The following is a 21,678-nucleotide window of genomic DNA, read 5'->3' on the forward strand; positions in this document are numbered from 1 at the left end:
TCGGCGCAAGCCTAAGTCCAAGGTCCCAAATGACATGGATGAAAATAAGACTCCCCTGCAAACCCCTCTACTACCAGATGAAATCACTTTTGATGGTCTGCATTTGGCACGGGTGCCGATTTTGAAGCTTGAAGAGTAGGACTTGGCAGACCATGAGAAGTTCCCGCACCTGGCGACTGAATAGTTGATGCGCCGCATCATAGACATGAATATGGGGATGACTACACTGGAGCCGCGGAAGTGGCTCAGAGGAGTAGAGAAGGCAGGATTACTCAACCTGCTCTGGGTGTCGCACTATAACCGCACCCCCTGACAGTTTTGGTCATCAAGCAGTTGTTGTGCTTGGTGCATGATGGGTTTCTATGGTTGGAGGAGCCAATACCAATCACTGATATGTTGATTCACAGAATAACGCGCCTGCCGTATACAAGAGAAAATCTAGCTATGATATTTGGCAGCAAGGGTGGCGAGCGGCAATGAAAGAGAATTTCAAACTGGTGAAGAAGTCGTGTGGGTACGAGCTCTCCAGCATCTGCGACCCCGCTGTGAAGGTGGCAACACAGATCCTTGTAGGGAAGGTGATGCAAAAGTGCCACACCGATGAGGTGCTAGCGCCTATCATCGTGCTCGCACAACAATGGGCAGAAGGAGTCCAGTTTAACTAGTCAGACTACCTTCGTGGAGAGTTCCTGGCAAACTGTCGCGAAGCACAAGAGAAAAGCAAGACCTTCCACTACGCGTGGATCTTGCTTTTGATCGTGTTGGTAGCATGGGAGATACCATAAGAGATCCAATTCCCCTCGGTCATGCCAGACCTTCCTGAAGCAGTGAAGTACGCTTCACTGTGGGTGACCAAGGACACGGAGCGCGTTCGGTACAACAAGATATTTTGGATCTTTATGGAAATGAATATTAGGATGGCCATCAATCACAAGCTGCGATTGTCGCCCACGGTATATGCTAACTTACATAGCTATGCCAAATTTAAAGCTAATTTCCATCGAATATCAATCAGGACGCGGAAGGACCCTACACAGAAGTGGTATGATTTGCCATACCTAGCCATAGATGATGCCATCGATGCGGTGTTAGATAAATGGTCGGCGGAGTGGCGCACCACCATGGACTTGACGGTGGGTGGAAACAAGTCTGTCGCACAGAAGAAGAAGGAAGAGGCCAAGCTGAAGATGGCACAACTGGTTGAAAAGAGGAAGAAGGAGGCCGCTGAGAAGGCCCAGGTAGAACAAGCATGAAAGGAGGCAGGAAAACAAACAGGTGGCACAAAACGGGGCCTTGAAAAACGCGCACGGTCACCTTCACCTGAGACTAAAGAGGAAGACAGAGAGCAGCACGGCGCAGACCCTCAAGAGACGTCTGCCTGCATTAAGCGCCCTAGAGAGCTAGAGAAGGGACCGTCCAAGAAGAAATCCAAGGCAACCAAGACCTCACTAGACCTTATTACATTCACAGAGGGCGACTTATATGACATCGGGGACACAGTCAGAGATGTCACTGTGGAGGCCCTATAATAATTCGAAAAGCAACAGCAGATCATCCGAGGGGCCATCCAGACCGGGCTATAGGAGTTGCATACCCGCGTGTCGCAAGCTGGTACGGTGTCTACCAGGCTATCGGCACATCAGAGGCTGCCGATATGCTGCGCACAAAGGCTTCCAGTGTGCTAGTGTTGCCAGATGGAGCACTGAAAACAGAAAATGAAGCTAACAGGCCCATTGTTATCACCTTGAAGGGAGTTGGACTGAACCTGGTAGTGCTCCCGTGTGAAGCACTCCACCTCTTGTAGGATGGAGTAATTGCAAAGCGGAGAGCCCGTGAGCACTGTGCCCTTTAGGTGATCAGTGAACAGAAGATAAACAACGAGCAGATGGAACTATAGAGGAATGTTGCCATCATCACTGAGGCCGAGGTGACCAGCCAGAGCAAGAAGATCATACAGGTCATGGAGGAGGCATGCAAAATGGTCCTAGAGTTGGCCATTCTGGAGGAGGAGCCAGTCGAGGTCCGCATCCGCAAATTGGCCACAGGGGTGCGCGACACTTGGATAGAGATGGCGCAGGTTTAGTTGGAGCTGAACCTACAGATTACAGAGCTCCAGTTGAGGGCCCAACCTTCAACACCACCAAAGGTAAAGGAACAACGCACGGCCGTTGTCACAGAAGCAGTTGCGACGGTGGAGATTGCAGTAGCAGACTACACACTGTTTTTCGAACAATTGTTTGAGTTCCTGACCAGCTTGCAGGAGGACCCAAACATCGAGAAGCTAGAGACGGAAGCACACGAACTCCAACAGCGCTATGATGAAATAAAGGGCACAACGCGAATAGTCACGTTGACATAGAGGTTACCCAAGCTGTAGGAAGCCAAGCAGCTGAAGGAACATGTGGATGCAACACTGCACAAGGAAGCAGTGTTGAAGGCGTGACTCAAGCCCTAGCTAGAGGAAGCTTACAAAGTCATAGGAAACATTGAAGGCAAGCTTGCGACTATGCAAGTGATGCAACAACGAATTCAGGCTGACAGCGCAGGGGTAGTAACCGAGAAAACAATTGAAGATGCGAAGTAGGCAGTAGCTCAATGCACAGCCGAAGTTGCGGTCGTCAAGGATGAGCTGGACGAGTTTCACGCAAAGATCTCTGTGCCTACCAAGTGACTCGAGGGCGAGTCACGATATTTGTGTTGGGGGCTTGTTGGGAGTGGGATCCCCCAAGGGAAGTTTTGGGGCTAGATGCCCATGTTTAAGTCAATTTTTGTAATATTATTGTAAAGACTCCGCATTTTGTGGTCACGGAGCGCGAAGGTGTCATATGTCATAAAGGGAAGTCCACCCTTAGTTTTGTAAAGTAAAGTCTACTATAAGAGATATACCCATGGCCCGCAGACCATGGGATTGTATAAAAAGAGATAAGCTCTAAGTAGTTAGAAGAAGATAGACTAACACAACATGTAAGAGATTCATAGCTTTAGAGCAAGAAGTCTAAGTCTTGGGTTGTAGTGTAGGTAGAGGCTTTGCAGCTGAGTGCACAGAGACCTAGGGTGGAAGTCCGCAGCTGAGTGCGCGGACCCCTGCAGCAGTGTGCGTAGGGTGGACAGAGTCTATAACACTTGGAGATATTAATAAAAGGATTTATTCTGCAATTTCCATGTCTTTGTTCTGTTGATGGGTTTGGATATATTATGTATGAATTTACTTTAGTATTCTTATATGATGCGCGAATGAATGCAATTACATTGAATAATTGAACACAATCATGAATATCTGCTTACATGGTGATAACTTTAAGTATTTTACTTGATAAGCAAATCACTTAGGATAATTGAGGAATCTGCATGGCACACTGCCATAGCAATGCGAAAGTACCTGAGCCACAGGATAGGGTTGCACGAAGGTCGACCGTATACTTTCGCAAAGGTATTGAAGGTTGAGATGGAGGGTTTGTCTTACAAGCCCTAAAGCGAGACCACCTGCACGAAGGCAAGGATAGAAGAAATCAAACGAAATCACAACCATCTCAGGGTGCGGAAACTTAGTTCCAGCATCCCCCCATACTGCTTCAGGTGAGACTTCGGTACGCGCTTCGCGGGCTGATGCCGAAAGGGCCAGTGGTGTAGGGATTTGTTTGGCTAATCAATGTTGAACCTGGGTCAGGCCCCCTCAAGCCAATAAAAGGAATATAATGAAAAATCAATCTGGTAGCCTCGATTTTGGGATCCAAGGGAAATTTTTTGTGTATATCTGTTTTATGTTTTATGTTGTCGCCATTGTTTATATTTTGTTTTTAGAATTCGTATGCAGGTAATTTCTGTACAGGGTTAAAACCTACATTTGGTATCATAGTTGTTTGGGCTTCAAGGGGGCACCTTTGCTGTTGAGGGGTTTTTCTCGGGCCTGTGGTAGACCCTGTTCAGTGGGAGATCTGCGAGATCGATCCTTGTGGTGAAAGAAGATGGCGAGCAGTGGAAAGATAGAGATCGAGAAATTTAATGGTCAGAGATTTGAGTTGTGGAAACTCAAGATGGAGGATCTGTTGGTGGATAAAGATCAGTGGATCACAGTAGATCCGGGTACTAAACCAACAACCATGTCAGCTGAAGACTGGGTGAAGTTGGATCAGAAGGCAAAGATCACAATACGATTGTGTGTCTCAGATTCAGTGTTGCTGAATGTATCAAGGGAAGCTTCGACGAAGGCTTTGTGGGACAAGTTAGGGACATTGTACCAATCTAAGTCTCTAGTGAATAAACTGTTCCTATGGAAAAAGTTGTATAACCTGAGGATGAAAGATAGAGACTCAGTGACAGGGCATCTGAACACCTTTAATACTATGGTAAGCCAATTATTATCTATTGATATTAAAATTTCAGATGAAGATAAGTGCATCAGTTTGTTGTGTTCTCTACCAGATTTGTGGGATAGTTTGGTTGTTGCAATAGGTAACAATGAAACTGCCTTTCAGTTTGATGAAATAGTCTCATCCTTATTGCCAGAGGATATGAGATGGAAAAATATGGAGGGTTAGAATGGTGATGCCTTCTCTGTACGAGGACCGTCCCAAAATAGAAATAAAAATAAGTCCTCGAGTGGGAGATCTAAATCTAAAGGGAGATATAAATCTATAGGAAAATCTATAAAGGTGTGATGGAAATGCGGAAAGGAAGGGCACTTTAAAAGGGACTGTAAATCTAAAGCTCCTGAGAAAGGAAAGGAATCTGATGATTCTCCTTCTGTAGAGGTGAAAACCACCTTAAATGAAGGTGGGGATTTGTACCTGGCTTATTCTTCAAGTACACATGTAGATCATAGGAATGGTCGATGACTCAGGTGCATCCTTTCACTTCACTCCCCACGGGGAGTGGTTCTGCGAGTATGAGAAATATGATGGTGATGATGTCTTCTTAGGGGATGACAAGAAGGCTAGAATCATCGGTCGCGGAAAAGTCATGTTGAAGTTACAAGGTGGAAGGATTAGAACACTTCCGGGTGTTCTGCATATTCCTGCATTGGCCAGAAATTCGATTTCTGTAAGTAAGTTGGATGATGCAGGTGTAAAAATAGTGTTCGCGAAAGATACTTGCAAGATGGTCCGGGGAGCACTGGTATTGATGCGGGGAGTTCGAATTGGAACTCTGTACAAGCTTCATGGTAGCACTGTTATTGATGGGTGCAACAGTTCTGTGGTTCCTGAAAGTGGAGCAGAAAATCTAGTGATCTCTGGAGAAAAGACCATGCTATGGCATCAAAGGCTTGGACATATTAGAGAGAAGGGCCTTTGAATACTTCATGGTAATGGTATGGTAGAAGGTATGTCTAATTTCTCTCTAGATTTTAATTTTTGTGAAAATTGTGTATATGAGAAGCATAATCGAAGGATTTTCCCCTCTAGTAGTAAGAGAGTGAAACAAATACTAGAGCTTGTGAAAAATGATGTGTTTAGATTTGTGTCAGTTCCATCACTGGGAAATTTTGTGTATTATGTATCATTTATAGATGAATTCTCAAGGAATACATGGATATATTTCCTCAGGAAGAAATCTGAAGTCTTTGATAGGTTTAAAGAATTTAAGGCTTTGGTGGAAAACCAGACAGAGAATAAGGTAAAGGTGTTGAGGACAGATAACTGTGGAGAGTTTTGCAAGAAGGAATTTGAAGAGTTATGTAAGAAGTGTGGTATAGCACGGAAGAAGACTACTCCATACAAACATCAACAAAATGGAGTTGCAGAAAGAATGAACAAGACGTTGATGGAAAGGGAAAGAAGCAAGCTCAGTGGTGTCGAGTCAGGACATGAATTATGGACAGAGGCAGTGGAGACTGCATGTTACCTGTTCAACATATCACCTTCATCAGTGTTGGAAGATAAGACTCCAAAAGAGGTATGGACTGGTAAGAAACATTCTCTTTCACATCTGATGGTATTTGGATGTGATGCATATGTACATATTCCAAAGGAGAAAAGAAAAGTTGGATAGTAAATCTGGAAGGTGCATCTTTATTGGATATAAAGATGGTTTAAAAGGTTATAAGCTTTGGAACCCAGAAACAAGGAAGGTTGTGTACAATTGAGATGTGGTGTTTAGAGAGGTGAAATATGTTATTAAACATGAAGTCCTACCAAAGGAAACTGAGAAGATAAAGTTAGAGATAAAGGAGGAAGAATCAGACTCTACAGCAGAAGATGAATCAAAAGATGAAGAGCCACAAACTCTAGCTGTGAGAAGATCAGTTCGAGAAAGAAGGCAACCCGAAAGGTATAGTCCATCTGCTTTTTGTTCAAATTTTTCTTTATCTATTATTGATGATGATCCCAGAACTGTGAGGGAAGCAGTAGATTTAGAGGATAGAAAAATATGGAAAGGGGCCCTGGTTGATGAAATGACATCTTTGCAAAAAGATGAGGCTTGGGATTTGGTGGAGTTGCCAGATGGAATGAAACCAATTGGAAAAAAATGGGTGTTTAAGAATAAGGTGAATGCAAAAGGAAAGGTGGAGAAATAGAAAGCCCGGTTGGTAGCAAAAGGTAGAATAGATGGATGTGAAGACATCATTTCTTCACGGGGATATGGAAGAAGAGATCTACATGAAGCAACCTAAAGGCTTTGCGATGAAGGGTAGAAAGAACTGGTATGAAAGTTAAAAAAGTATTTGAATGGGTTAAAACAATCACCAAAGATGTGGTATCATAAATTTGATACATTTATACGCGGACTTGGCTTCACCAGAAGCAAAGTATATCATTATGTGTATTTTAAATCAATTGGTGACGGTGTTATTGATGTGTATGTGGATGATATGTTGCTGGTTGGAAATGACAAAGAAATTATCTAGGATTTGAAGACCCAGTTGTCCTCCAAATTCGACATGAAAGATCTTGGTGTTGCAAAGTATATTTTGAGCATGGAAATTAAATGAGATTGGGCAAAGAGGAAGCTCTGGTTAAACCAGAGGAAGTATGTCGAGACAATACTGCAAAGGTTTAATATGCAGGATAGTAAACCAGTGAAGGTTCTTATTCCTGTAGGTCTAAAGTTATCTGATGAACAGTGTCCCAAGACACAAGAAGAGGAAGAGGACATGTCCCATGTTCCATATGCAAGTACAGTGGATAGCCTAATGTATGCAATGGTTTGTACTAAACCAGACATTGCACATGCAGTGGGAGTATTGAGCAGATTTATGTCAAAACCAGGGAAGGAACATTGGACAGTAGTGAAGCGGGTTTTCAGGTATTTGCGTGGCACTAGTGATTATGGTTTGTATTACCAAGGAAGATAAGGAATGGGCATAGTTTTGGATATTAGTGGCTTTTTTGATGTAGATTGGGATGGAGATCTGAATCAGAGAAGATCTACAAGTGGGTGTGCGTTTAACCTATTTGGAGGTGCAGTAAGTTGGATGAGTAAGAGACAGTCTGTAGTGGCACTTTCAACTACAGAGGTTGAATACATGGCAACCACTAATGCAAGCAAGGAAGTAGTTTGGTTGCAGAGATTGTGTTCAAGTATAGGGTTAGTACAATGAGCTATAAGGATAGACTGTGACAACCAGCAAAAAGCCATGTTTATCATTAAAAAATAAAGCACATTGATGTTCAGTATCACTTTGTGAGGGATATGGTTGAGGACAAAAAGGTGTTGTTGGTAAAGGTGGACACTTTGAAAAATACTGCAAATGCATTGACGAAGTTTATGAGCACTAAGAAGTTCTCTTAGTGTACAGAAACAATGAGTGTTGTAGGGCTAGATCAATGACTAAGCTCTCCTATGCCCCATGTGGAAAGAAAATAACAAATGGGAGAATGTTGGGTTGTGTTATATTCTTTGGACCATATATTAGGTGGGTGGACCTACCTATGGTTTTGTGCATGGATTGCACACATGGTTTTGGGCATGATGGTTTTCTGTCCATGGTATATTATAGATCTGGTCAAGGGAAATACGCTTATGTACTAATCCAGGGTTAATGGGATGGGATTTATGGATGCTTCGATATATATTGTAACATTGAAAGGAATATAATGAAAAATCAATCTGGTAGCCCCGATTTTGGGATCCAGGGGAAAATTTCTGTGTATATCTGTTTTATGTTTTATGCTCTCACCATTGTTTATTTTCTATTTTTAGAATTCGTATGTAGGTAATTTCTGTACAGGATTAAAACCTACATCAACCATGGGCTCTTTCAGTCGAGCTCTGAAGGATCTTCCGGTTTTCCCTACGTAAGGCTTTCCACAGGACCAGGGAATCTCATACACTCTGAGACCTAACATAGGGTCATTTTTATCCTTAGTTGATCTTAAAATTTGACTGAGGCTTTTCTGGGGCTTGAAGAAGGTTTTTATATTATTTTTAGAGAGGATCTTAGATAAATGATCGGTAACCCCTTGAATGTAAGGAAGGGTTACTTTGACTAAGGGAGGGGGGTGGGAGGAGGATAGGGATGGTTTTTGGTATGGGGATGGAAACTAGAAAGGAAGGCTTTGTTAATATGGGCAAAGGAGTATCCATTGGATTTAAGATCTTTGGAGAGATGGGATTTTTCTTTGGGAAAGGATTGGGAGGAGGAAATACAAATGGATCGGGTGACCAGGGTTTTGAGGACAAAATTTTTTTTAGCAGGATGGTGGTGGTATTTGACATGAAGGTACCTATCGGTATGAGTTTTCTTTCGATAGACTTGGTGAGTAAGGGAACCATCAGGGAGCCGAGAGACAAGGACATCTAGAAAAGGAAGGGATTAATTCTCTTCAAGCTCCATAGTGAATTGAATTTTGGGGGTGATGTTATTAAGATGAGAAAGAAAGTTTTGGAGTGCGGGTAAACCATGGGACCAAATGACAAAGGTGTCATCAACAAAGCGCTTTCAACATTTAGGTTTAAGATGGAAGGTTTCAAGGGCCTTGGCTTCAAAGTGATCCATAAAATATTAGCAACAACACGAGAAAGGGAAGAGACCACAGTTGTGCCCTCTGTTTGTTCATAACAAACCTTGCCAAAGGTGAAAAGGGTTGAGGTAAGGAAAATTTTTATTAGGCTAAGAGTTTCAGGATCAATAAGCTTGGAAATGAGATCAATGGCTTTAGGGATAGGAATTTTGGTAAATAAGGAAACAAAATCAAAGCTAACCATGATGTCATTCTCATCAAGCTTAAGGTTATGGATTTGTTGGATGAAATCAGATGAATCTTTAACGAAGGAAGAAGAATGGCCAGAAGCAAAGCTTCTTGGGTAGGTATTTGGAAAGGGAGTAGGTGGGGTCGTCGATGGCCCTAAAAATAGGTCTAAGGGGAATTTTTGCTTGTGAATTTTAGGATGGCCATAAATTCTAGGGGTAATAGGGTTAATGGGAATAAGAAGCTTTTGGGTTGCAGGCTCAAGGGAAGAGGCTTTAATGGCTTTGGATACCTATTGGCAACAAATTGGAGGGGGTTCTTAGATAGAGGTTTGTAAGAAGAGGAGGCAAAGAGATCAAGCATCTTATGATGGTAATCCAAAGAATTCATAACAACTGGCGCATTTTCTTTATCAACTTTAAGAATTAGTATGTTAGGGTTGGAATTGAGCCGACGAAGGGCCAAAAATTGTTCCTTAGATAGGTCTTTTTTTTTTTTTTTTTACATTGTGGTTCATGAACATCCTAGTCAGTGAGTGGTCGCTACATCCACGGGAAAATCTGGGCTAATCTCCCCTCGGCCTACTAGTAAGACCTAACCCAAGGGCTGCGGGTAGAATCGACCCTGTGACCTCCCAATGGCGAGGCACAATTTTTGACCAACTGAGCTAACCCTTGGGGTTAGTTCCTTAGATATGTTAGGTTTAGGGAGCTTGGAGTTACGAAGAATGCGACCGCATTCTTGCCGAAGCTCTTCCACTGCATGGGATGGAAGGACGTGGGAGATGGATTCAATGGAAAAAATAATATCCTCAAAGGGAATGGAACGAGGAACTATGGCAAAGTTGAAACCTTTCTCAAGAAGGCTTAATGAGGGGGCACCAAGCTCAACAGGAGAGAGGTTAACCACTTTGGAATTAAGGGAGGAATGAGGGGGATGATGGGATTGACAGTCAATATGGGGGGAAGGGGAAGAGGAAGCATTGAGATCGGAATTATTATCGCATGAGATAGGTTTAGAAGAAGAAGAAGAGAGCGAAGAGGACTCAAAATCAGAATTAACAAAGAACTCCTGAATATGAGAAGAGGAAATATTAAGATTATTAAGATTATTTAGATTAAAAGAATTATTAAAACTAGAGGACATAGGGTAAGGGTTTTTTTTAGAATAAGAATTAGAATTAAGGTTAGGATGAAAATTAGAAGAAAGGGTTGATTTAAAATTAAAAGAAAGGGATGATTTAATATTAGGGGTATACGAATGATTAATAAATCATTTGAATTATAATTATGAGGAGAGAAATAATTATTGGAATTAACGCAAGGAAAGAATTGAGGAGGGAATGACGCATTGATAGAATAAAAAATGACGTTGAGCAAGGGAGGAGCAAGTTGGGATTCGATGATGGGGGATAATCAGATCTGGAGATGCTAGTGGCAGGAGGAATAATGCAAGGTGAGGACGGGTCAACCGAGTAAGAGGAATATGCTATGGTTGCTACGGTATGAGGCACCAGGTTGGAATGCGTCGATGGGAGCATTATAGGCGATGAATGTGAGAGGGGAGATAATCTGGAAGACGGTTGACAGAGGAGACAGACTGCAATTGGTAGAGGCAACTGAAGAAGCAAGTTCAAAAGTGCAAGAGAAATAAGATAAGGAAGGAGATTTTACGTCGCTGGGAGAGCACGAGGCATTGATAACCTGCATGTCAGCAATGAGGGACTGCGCTGGCAGAAGTCAACTGTAGAACAAAAACAAAGGCTAGACATGCAACAGTTAGATTGCGGGTTCAACGATAAGGGACTGCGTTAGCAGGAGGCAAGTGTAGAAGGGAAACAAAGGTTAAAAGGGCAACGGTTAGATTGCGGGATTGGAAGAGATTTGGGAGGTGAAAAACGGAAGGAATTTTGGAGGTGAAAAACGGAAGGAATTTGGGAGGTTATCAGGGGATTGGAATTATCCAAAGACAACGTAGAGCGATTAAGTGAAGATGGCCAACATGCCTGATTTTGGTTTAACGATTGAAATTTATGGATTTGTTTTCTATTCAATGATCCTTGAGAATTGGAGGCTGAGATAGCATATGTGCTACCTCTAATAACCCAAATATCAAACCTTATGATAGATGACAACTTCAAATGCAATTTATGTAACTAAGATGATAACAAGGATAAAACTGACCTGTTATGATGAATTTCAGCCCTTTTAATAACGGAACTGGTACGAGAAACAATGTGAATGAGATCAGGCATATGTGCTCGAGGAGGAAATCGAGTAAAAATTGGAAGAATTGAAGCATCTCGATACCTCTTCAAAAATGTTACGTCAGCAACTCTTCTAGCAATTTTGGAACGAAGCTTCTCAAATGATTTGGTCTCAAAGAGACAATCCTTTCCATGGAAGGAAATAATTATAATATGTATGTTTCCGCAAACAATAACATATTGGTGATAAGTTTTGGAATCCTATGTATATTGTTTGAAGAGCCCAATATTTCAAGTGAACACTTCACCCATCTTCAGAGACAGAGAACAAGCTAATAATAAGAAGAGTACTTGACCAAAATATATAGAAAATAGAAAGTAAAATTAGTAGTTAGAGATAGAAAAATTAGAAAACCATCTCAAAATAATTTTAACCAAACCTGAAGAGAGAAATTAATGAATAAAGATTTAATTATATTTAATATAATTCCTCATAAATGAAAGAAAATTTTTAATAAATTAAAGATTAACTTTTGAGCTCTTCCTTTATGATTGCATCATTACTCTTCCTTTATGATTGCATCATTGTATGAATACACTTTGAAATCATCTTGATTTGCAAGAAAAATTTAACGTATTGGTTTAGTTTTCCTTCCTCATTGTGATAATTAAGACTCCATTTTTGTTTTCCTCCCGGTGGTTCAATATGATAATTAAGATCCATCGTGGTATTGATGCCATGAAAAACATTGTTGTTTTTATTATTATTTGTGTGTAGCTATGTATAATTGGAATTTAGTTAATTTAATAATATTTTAATATTATTATTATAAAATTGAATAAAAGAGAATTTTGTTAATTTTATTTTAAATTTTTCAAAATTAATTCTTAGTTTTAAATTTTTCCTCATATTATGAATCAATAAGTTATTTTGGGATGCTTCAGAGGTGATCTTTTATTGGAAGGCATTGGCTTTAAAATGTTTTATATCAAATAGATAGATATTTTAAAATCAAGCACATGAAAGTGTAACAAAAATATTAATAAAACAGAGTTCTGAAATAAAAATATGAACTTTGGAATTTTTCCTCATTTGAGATACTATTACACGGGTATTAAGCATTGTTGCCCGTACTTCTTCTCGACTAATGGCTGATTCCTAAATTTCATGTAACACTTGAATTTGAAATAAAGACGAGTTAATGGATTTTCAAGTGCTATACATCTCAAGTGTTTGAAATACAGATGGATTAGGTTTTTTTTGAAATATAGATTGGTTAGTAGGTTTTTATTTGAGGACATTTAAAATTCATATTTTTTCCTTTATTTTAATATATGTGTTTCACTTTTTACTTTGCAGACTCAAGTCATGTTGGAAATGATGGATGAACTACGAAGAAAGGTATGAAATATATGTGGGGTATAATTATATAAATTTTAAAATGTAAGCTTATGGAAATTTTGAATGTATAATAATTTAATATATTAGATTTATTTTATATTTATTGATGATGATGATTAATGTTTAAGATTAACATGGTTTTGTTGAGTTAAAAGGTTGAGAAGGTTGGTAGTGTGACAAATATTTTGAAATTTAAATTTAATTTAAGTATAAGACAAACAATTTAAAAGAAAGTAGTTTTTAAAAGAAAATGATTTTTATTTCCTACCTTCTTAATGTCACAAAGATGACAAACTCTTTAGTTCTATAATGTTTTGGGAAATGATCGATGCCTAGTTTGAGGATGGAGCTCATGAAAATTTGTTCTTATTTTACCAATGTTTGTTTTCTTCTCTACACTAGTCTATCTAGAGAGATACTTCTATTTGATTGATCACCTCTTTATAATATCTTAGTTTCATTTTTCCCTTTAACTTTTTATAACCTCACAATTTTTCTTTAAATTTTCATGTAATAATATTTTTAATATTGTCTTTATTCTACATAATGATCTCCTCATTTATCCTTATATAGTTTAGTATTTAACTTGTGATTCATAAAAATCAAGAATTCGATTCCTAATTAAAATTCGAATAATAAGAAAAGATGATATTCATTCAAACATTTGAAAAATTGGTAAACATAATTCAATGAAGATAAAATTTCAATGTAAAAAATAAAAAATAAAAACAAAAGTTTTCCTTATTTGAAAGACGGTCAATATTTTGAATTGTCAATTAGATCTATCGAATTTGTTATGGGATGGGGTGTTATTCTATCCTCCCAAATTCTATTCCCCTTAGCTTCAAATTAAGCTCATATTAACTATAGTTAATATGAGGGCTTCAGGGCCTTTTTACCTTGATATCATCTTTGAAATGAAATGAAGGGAAGTAAACTCTTTGGGTTGCAAAATAAGGGATTAAGAATATAATAACAAGGCATAAACGAAGGTTCTATCGAGTTGAGTTAAGGGTTTTCTCTGAACTTTTCATTCCATACAAAAGAGATAAGATTTATATATTTTAAGAAGCATGTGAGAAGAGTTTTGGTAGGCTCATAAAAAAATATTCTAGACAAGGAAGTTGTAAATTGTTCTAATACATTAAAAGAGGGTTTGTTGTAAAAGTTAAAAATAGAAAAATATGTAGCAAATGGAATATGAATATGTCATGAAGTAAAGGTAAACCATTACTAACTTAAAAAAGCATGTACACTAATTAATGAAATTGAAATGGGAAATAATTGAACAAATAATTAATTACAATATAATTAATTTGATTTTCATTGTAGTAAGTACAAATAATAAATTTATCCAGAAAGGGATTTTGGTGTTAACTAATCCCTCGACTAATATAATGTATTATGTTTATTTTATAAATTATGTTTCTAAGTATCACGTGCGCAACTAAGAAAGGTCATTCAAAACGTTAGGAGAGTCAAGAAGGTTAGGAGAGTCAAGAAGCTTATATAGTGAATATCTAAATATAGATAGACAAAATCATAGAGTGAACTTGGGAACCAAAGAAATGGTGTAACAGAAAAAAAGAAAAAAAAAAGTATGTGAGATGTTAAACATAGTAGAGAAAAGAAAATATCATAAACAATGAGATAGGTTTGGTGTTTAAAGGAATGCATAGAGTGAAATGTAGTGAATGTGATGTGTATACGAGGGTTTCATTCAATTTATCTCATATCGCATGCATTCGTGGCATACTAAACAATACCCCTAATTTGACTACATAATGGAAAATAAATCTAAAAATCATATTATTTAACCCCCTACCAATACGAACCCAATACACCTTCCCAAATTAAAAAACTCATACTTCACTAGATATTGCATGTATCCATTTTTTCATTAACATTTTTTATACCCCTTATATTTTTTTATTAATTTTGAGCTCCGGCTTTTATACCTGCCAATATAAAAGCCTTTTACCCCTTATTATATGCTCAATATATTATGTCATTTTTCCTCAATATATATCCCCCAATATGAATGCACATGGTATGGTATTGCTCCCAAGTGAAGCCCTCGTGGATGTGTAAGGTTGTTGCAACAATGCAAAGGGAAGATGAAGAGTGATTTATTAAAAAAAAAAACCTCTTCTAATGGTTTGAGAAGGTGATAGAAAATCAATTATAACAAAGCCTACAACATATCTAAGGAAGAGATTAAGTTTGTAAATTAGAAGGAAAGAACCCACACTAATGCTAAATGTGAGGATAAGAAGAAGGCTAAGAGGGAACAAACATGAGAAAGATAAAAGAATAAGAATATTGATGTGATGAAGCAAGTAAAGGAGGATGTTATAGAGATTATAGAGAAGGCTAAAACATGGAGAAATGTTAAGGAACATGATTGTAATTTATGTGCAAATTATAGAATAATGATATTGAGTAGGTCAATTCACTCTTCTTGAGTGTTATTACATGTTTTAGTTGTTTCTCTCTTTCATTTAAACATGTATTTAGGAAACTTAATTTTTTGTTGTTGCATAGTTAGAAATGAACTTTCAGAGAAATTAGGCTCAATCCATGCACGAGTAGGAGAGGGGGCCCATTGTGCATTCCCCTACACTATTTGGTAATAGAGCAATGAAAGAATTTGATAAGAATATGAGGGTAAATAAACTCATAATTTGATAAGTTAAGTGGAAAATGAATTCAAAAATGGCACATAGAGGTGGAAGAACTATCATAAGAGAAGAATTGCAAGAACTACAAAGTAGAAAGGTTTGTAAACCACAAAAAGAGATGAAAATGAAGAAGTTGATTATGAGATAGAACTAGAAGAAAATGAAGAGAAGAATATTTAATAGCACTATCCCATGTCACAATCCATTAAATTTTAAATAACAAAGGAAGTGCAAGACTTGATGTACCTTATTATGATTACAACCTGAAAAATTGATGCATCAGTTGATTGGCTTGAAGATTATGGAAAGGTACTTCAAGTTTGAAAGGATCTATATTCTGCCAAGATCAAAGTTAATTTATTCACATGGTTGAAAGGAAATGTGATAAAATTGTAGGAGTTTTTGCGATAAATATAAAGCACAAAAATGGGGAGAAGAACCACACTTGGAGTAAAATGGTTTGAAATTGTTTGAATGTTTTTTTTTTTTTTGAGAAGATTATAATCAAACATTGTTCCAATAGATGTATAATCTACAACAAAAGGAGAAGAACGTTCAACACTAGATAGAATTTTTTCATGATCTTTCAATATGCATTAAACAATAAGAAGAATGAGAAGAAAGAGTTTTAGATATGTGAATGGTTTGAAATCACCATTCATGATGACATAAGTCTACACCATATGCATTATATTAAAGAAATATATTGATTAGCACTAAGAATTGAGGAAATCTGATTGTGCAATGAGATCAGAGACATCATGATACAACACACAAAGATGAGTATGTTCATGGAGACAAATTATATGCACTTGTGGAATATGGAGACTCTTCTAGATATTTGCTTAAATATATCATGGAGAAACATTTTAACACAAATATGCGATAACGAACATAAAACCATTTACTATTTCAAATACATATATCAAGGCCACAAATCCTTTTATTTTGTATAAAGGAATGACACACAAAACACTAAAGGTAGAGGTGATAGCTAACACAAAGAGAGGAGTCTAAGGATAGGAAAAGAAGCACAATAGTAGCACTAGAAAGGGGATAGAACCCAATGATGTTTGAAGGCATATATGATTGCATAAGAAAAACATAATCTAGAATACGATAAATCACTAAGAAAGAGGTAAGGCCAAAGGGTAGGTTTTATAAAATCATAATAGAGTTTGGTAGTTTGGACAATATGATTAGAGTAGTGATGATAAAGAAGGTAAGATTAGTAAGATAGAGGCACCCCCAAAAGTTGTTTTGGTTCCAAAATGGCTATTGAGTGATGGTGATAAATAAAAGTAAGGTATCTTTTGGCATGGATGTATAAATGGATGAAATGTTTTGTGATTTCATTCCCATGGATGCTTGTTGATGAGCCCCAATATCTTAACAAGAATGTTGAGACTCCCAAGGCTATTAGCTTTAATTATCAACCCAAGGTTCCTACAAACTTAGAGGTGAAAATGTTAGATGTGCAGTAGGTCAAGCTCTACTCATGTCATCTTCATTCAATGAATTAGGTCAGGGCATACAGAGACCACTCCTTTTATTAGCTTTCAAAAAGAACTTGCATGTAAAGATAAGACTCTACTCTAATTGTGGAAAGGTAAACAATATCCTATTTGTAGAAATGAAAGTGTCATTCATCAAATGTAAATATTAACTAAAATTACAGGAAGGTAAAAGACTAAACTAATTGCATAAATGAAATATGATAGTCTACTTGTAGATGCAAATCAAGATTCTACTTGTGAAATGTAGATCATTACTATGCTTGTAGAATGTGAAAAATTGCTTGAAAAAGGAAACTTGATCTAAAGCGCATGACTAGAAAATCTAAGAACATAACTTCAAAAACTAGGTCTAATATACTTGCATTGAAGAGTTTCCCTTCTTATCACTAAGTTAAAGATAATTTAGCTTTAGTAACAAAGTCTTTACACATTGCATAAGAGAACAATCTTTGTGATTCAAATGTGGAAATATGTCTACTAATTCTAATTGTTGTGTTGTACTTGCAATGAAGGAAGGATGGGTCTAAAGTGGTCCTTGGTCCTCCCCAACCATGGATTCAAACTCTAGAGGTCATTATTCGATCCCAAGGTACAAAAATCAAGCTCTCAAAGAAAATCTGGTAAAGTTCAGACAATGCTACAGGATGCTATAGGATTGCCCTGTTTTGTTGCTGGATTGAATCCAAGAGTATCCTAAGGGTTGGAAAGGTGTCTCAAAGGTGGGAGAAGGTATATGAAGGTGTATGAAGGATATGTGAGGCCTTTTTCCAAGATTAGTGTGGCAGGGTGTTTGCTTTTATAGAGTACCAAATACACCTTTCTTGGAGTTGGTTGTTCCCTACAAGGATATCACAATAAATCGGTTGTTGTTAGTGGACAAACATGGGTGAACAAAGCATTGTAAGAAATGAAAAAATGCATACAAAAATATAACCTAAAAACTAAGAAATAAACACATAAATAATGCTTAATGAAGCAAACACATCAACAAAGTAATGGAAAAGGGTTCCCTTTATTGATTGCTAAATGTAGAAGAGATGCAAAAGATGAATAAAAAGACACTTGGAGAGAATTGTTTGAGAAATGGTGCTAAAAACTCCTCAACAAGGAAGTAGATTCCTCTCTCTTTCAAATAAGTATGAAGACTCTCTCAATGATGAAATCCTCTTCTTAATGAAATGCTTGATTGCTAGGGAGAAATTTTGGCAGCATAACAATGTTTTGCTTCTTCTTTTCTTATCTCTCCTAGAACTTGTATTTATAGAGTTTCTTGGACACTCCTCCTCCCCTTGGCTCATCAATGTGGCGGTTCACCTTATAAATGAGATGATAGCTAACAATTCCTTGCCTTTAAGGCTTCTTGAAGCTCAAGGCTTGAATTTTCCAGCCCATCATGTCAATATTTGGAGTGCTACTCAAGTAAGTTCGCGGCCCAAGGTGTTGATTGGAAATTTCCGTGAGTGTGCGGCGATCTAAGAAACAATTGTGCAATCGCTAATTTCCAGTAATGGTGCACTCACATGGTCCAATTTTTTAACTTGAATGTTAGGAAAGATTTTGATTTTTGGTCTTCATGGTGTTTCCAACTAAAAGTGTCACTCATGTATGTGTTGATCACTGACTTTGAGTGTCTCTTAATGCGTAAAAATGGGTTTACAATTTCCATACGATAACACTTAACACGAAGCTGGGTATCAAGGATTTTGAGTGGAATTTTGTACTCAAGTACCACGGTTGTCTACACAAGTACATCCAGGATGAGAAGGAGTTCCTAGACATCTCCTTGCTTGGCGCTGCCTATCGATACGCTATCAAGATCAAGTTGAAAATTAAACGGAATAAGTGAGACTTTGGATTTGAAGTAAGGGAAAGGCGCCCCCAAACCACAAAACAAAGGAAAAATCCAAGGCGGGGTGACCCAGGACAACCTTCTAAAGCCGAAAGCAAAGAAAAACACCACGAAGACAAAGAAGGACATAGGGAAATAATGTGAGTTCCATAAGGGCCCCACTCACAACACGAGTGAGTGTTGAGCCAAGCAGTCACTGGTGGTCGAGCTGAAGGCTTCCAAATGAGATGCATATTCTGACTCTGAGTCATAAACCAATAAGGGGAATGACAAAGGAAATCGGATTATTGATGTGGGGCCTAGTGCCACCATTGCCACCACCAACATCTAGAAGGATGAGCCCGAAGATCTAGAATAGGGGGGCCGACTCTTCCACTGATAGATGTGGGTGAAGGGTTCTCCACTATAGTTCATTGTCGACAGTGGGAGCCAAAGGAACCTCATTTCAATAGAGGTCGTGAAGTGATTGGGCCTACCGACCACACCACACGTGCAATCGTACACCATTGAGTGGATTCACCAAGGGAGTGATCTCAATGTCAACCAACAATGTCTCCTTCCCTACAACATCAAGCCCTTCACAGATGAGGTACTATGTGATGTTGCTCCCTTGAAGTTTGTGATGTATTATTAGGCCAACCATACTTGTGGAAGCAACATACTATGTATCTGGAGAACCAAATGAACTAATCTATCAATGCTCTGTTATGGAGAACGATGAAAACAAGAGGAAAATTTAGAAGTTGTTGCAAAAAGGGCACATCAAGCCAAGTTCATCATTCTGTGGGAGCCCAATTGTGTTGGTACCAAAGAAGGACGGGACCTAAATGAAATGGATCAAGCCAAATCTAATCTTAGACATTGATTAGAGATGTAATCTCGGTCATTGAAGGAACAACAGGAAAAGTACAAGAAGAGGCTTGAGGGTCAGTTGGAGAAGACACCAGAGTGATCAATCATTCAATTTACTAAAGCAGGGTTTCTAAGTAAAGTCGAATTAGTGATCAGCAGCGAGGGGTAGTGAGTACTATACAGAGAGGTAGATATAGTTCCGAGACACCAGCGCAGAGTCAGAGAGGTAGACGCAGAAGCCAGAGTAGACCACATAGAGCCCAACATAGACAACGCATAGGCTAGAGGACCTGTGTCATCCACGCAGAGGGAAACAAGAGTGACACAGAGGGTCCCAGAGGCAACGCAGTGCCTCAGAGGGCTGACGCAGAGGCCAAGAAGGCTACATAGTGCTTAAGTGTTGTTGGTGAGGGTTTCGTGGGGCAGGGTTTCTAAATACCTGCTTTCGAATAGAGAGGTATTACTGCCAATTAATTTTTCTTTGTCAGGTGAGCCAATTTGGCACCCAATTGTACCCAAGCATATACTACATAATAATATAACCCTCAGTATTGTTGCACCGGTTTTCCTGCATTGAATTTTTCCAGGGACGAGTTGTCCAAAAGTAATTGTGTCACTTGTGTGTTTGCTATTTATTTCATTTGTTGATATATAGATGGTTGAGATTGTATTGTGTTTATTTTGATGTTTATATGTTTAAATAACTTGTTTATAATTAAAAAGTAGGAGAATTAAACCAGAAGAATATAGATAAATTTTCTAACAGGTAATATCTATAAATTTCAACATGGTATCGAAGTGTGGTTGTAGATCACAGGAGAGTTAAAGGCATCAGCTAAAGTAAAGCATTTGCAGCAGAATCAGTTGTCTCGAGTGAGAGAAGTTGATCCTTGCAGAAAGTGACAGAAGAACGGTTCATGCAGAGGGACTACATCATCAGTATGGGCCAGAGAGAGGTCAGTGCAGAGGCTGAGGAGGGCATAAAAAGGCTCATGCAGAGACTAGGAGGGTTGATGTAGTTGGATGAGCGAGCTTTTTTTCCAGCACCAAGATTGCGCGGAGCCTAGAGGCTCAACCCTTCAGTTGTTGGGGCATAGGAAGATGTGGGAAGTTTGCGGGAGTGAAGTTGGTGGGGTACTCTGGGCAGAACAGTACCTAACAGGGCAAAACCAAGGTAGAGGGAGTCGCTACCTAGGCGGATTTCCAGCCAAGAAATCCATATCAGTGTTGCAGGTGCACAAAAGATTGGAGAGGTGTGACTTGACAATTGGTAGGGGGATTTCCAGAAGGGAAATCGTGACTCAAAGGGAGCCTAGCAGAGAACTTCCAGGCGGGAAGCAGAGAGACTCAGTAGGAGTCGAAGAGAGAACTTCTGAAGGGAAGTAGAGAGAATCAGAGGAGTCGACAAGAAGAGTAGAGAGATGGCCATGAATAGGCTGAGGGATCAGGACAGGCTAGATGGGATGTCCAACTTTGTGGTCTGGAAGGCCAGGATCCTGTCCATTCTAGATAGAAATCACATCAAGGCCTTCGTCTTGAGAATAGTGGTGATCCCAGTTGACCCGGATGATAATGAGAAGTATGAGGAGGCAATGGCCAAGGGGAAATGCATCATCCTTGATGGGGTCAAGGATCATGTGGTCCAACATATTGCTGAGAAGGAGACAACAAAGAAAATGTGGGACGCCTTGAAGACATTGTACTGGCATACTTTCATGAAAAGGAAGATGTTACTCGAGAATCCGCTGTGGTCATACTAGATGCAGAAGGGGGATTAAATAGATCACTTCCTCAGTCAGTTGAAGGAGATTCGGGACCAACTGACTTCCATAGGGGCCATGCCAGATCAAGAGTTGATGGTGAGGACCACACTAAACATAGTCTCTGAGGAGTGGGAGACATTTTTCCAAAGCATGTTAGGCATGGCGAATATTCCAGATTGGGAAGAATTGTGGGCGGATCTTCGCTACGAAGAGATCAGACGGCTATCCAAGACGGGAAGTAGCAGCAAAGGAGTCTAGATCAAGAAGGAAGAGGAAGAGG

The 21,678-nt window shown here is 38.9% G+C and overlaps 1 protein-coding gene across 2 annotated transcripts in view; it reads left to right on the top strand.

Moving 5' to 3' along the window:
- The window catches only part of LOC149212045 (MADS-box transcription factor 6-like), a 179,009-nt gene that overhangs the window by 130,560 nt on the left and 26,771 nt on the right, over positions 1–21,678 (top strand). For both annotated transcript variants that reach the window (XM_089391660.1, XM_089391661.1), the window contains exon 6: positions 12,695–12,736. In XM_089391660.1, the coding sequence (XP_089247786.1) occupies positions 12,695–12,736 (42 nt within the window). The remainder of the gene's footprint in view (positions 1–12,694; positions 12,737–21,678) is intronic.

Source organism: Pinus tabuliformis, chromosome 1_1 (assembly GCF_031772625.1).
Source record: "Pinus tabuliformis cultivar Carrire ecotype Pingquan chromosome 1_1, CPIR1, whole genome shotgun sequence".
Taxonomy (NCBI): domain Eukaryota; kingdom Viridiplantae; phylum Streptophyta; class Pinopsida; order Pinales; family Pinaceae; genus Pinus; species Pinus tabuliformis.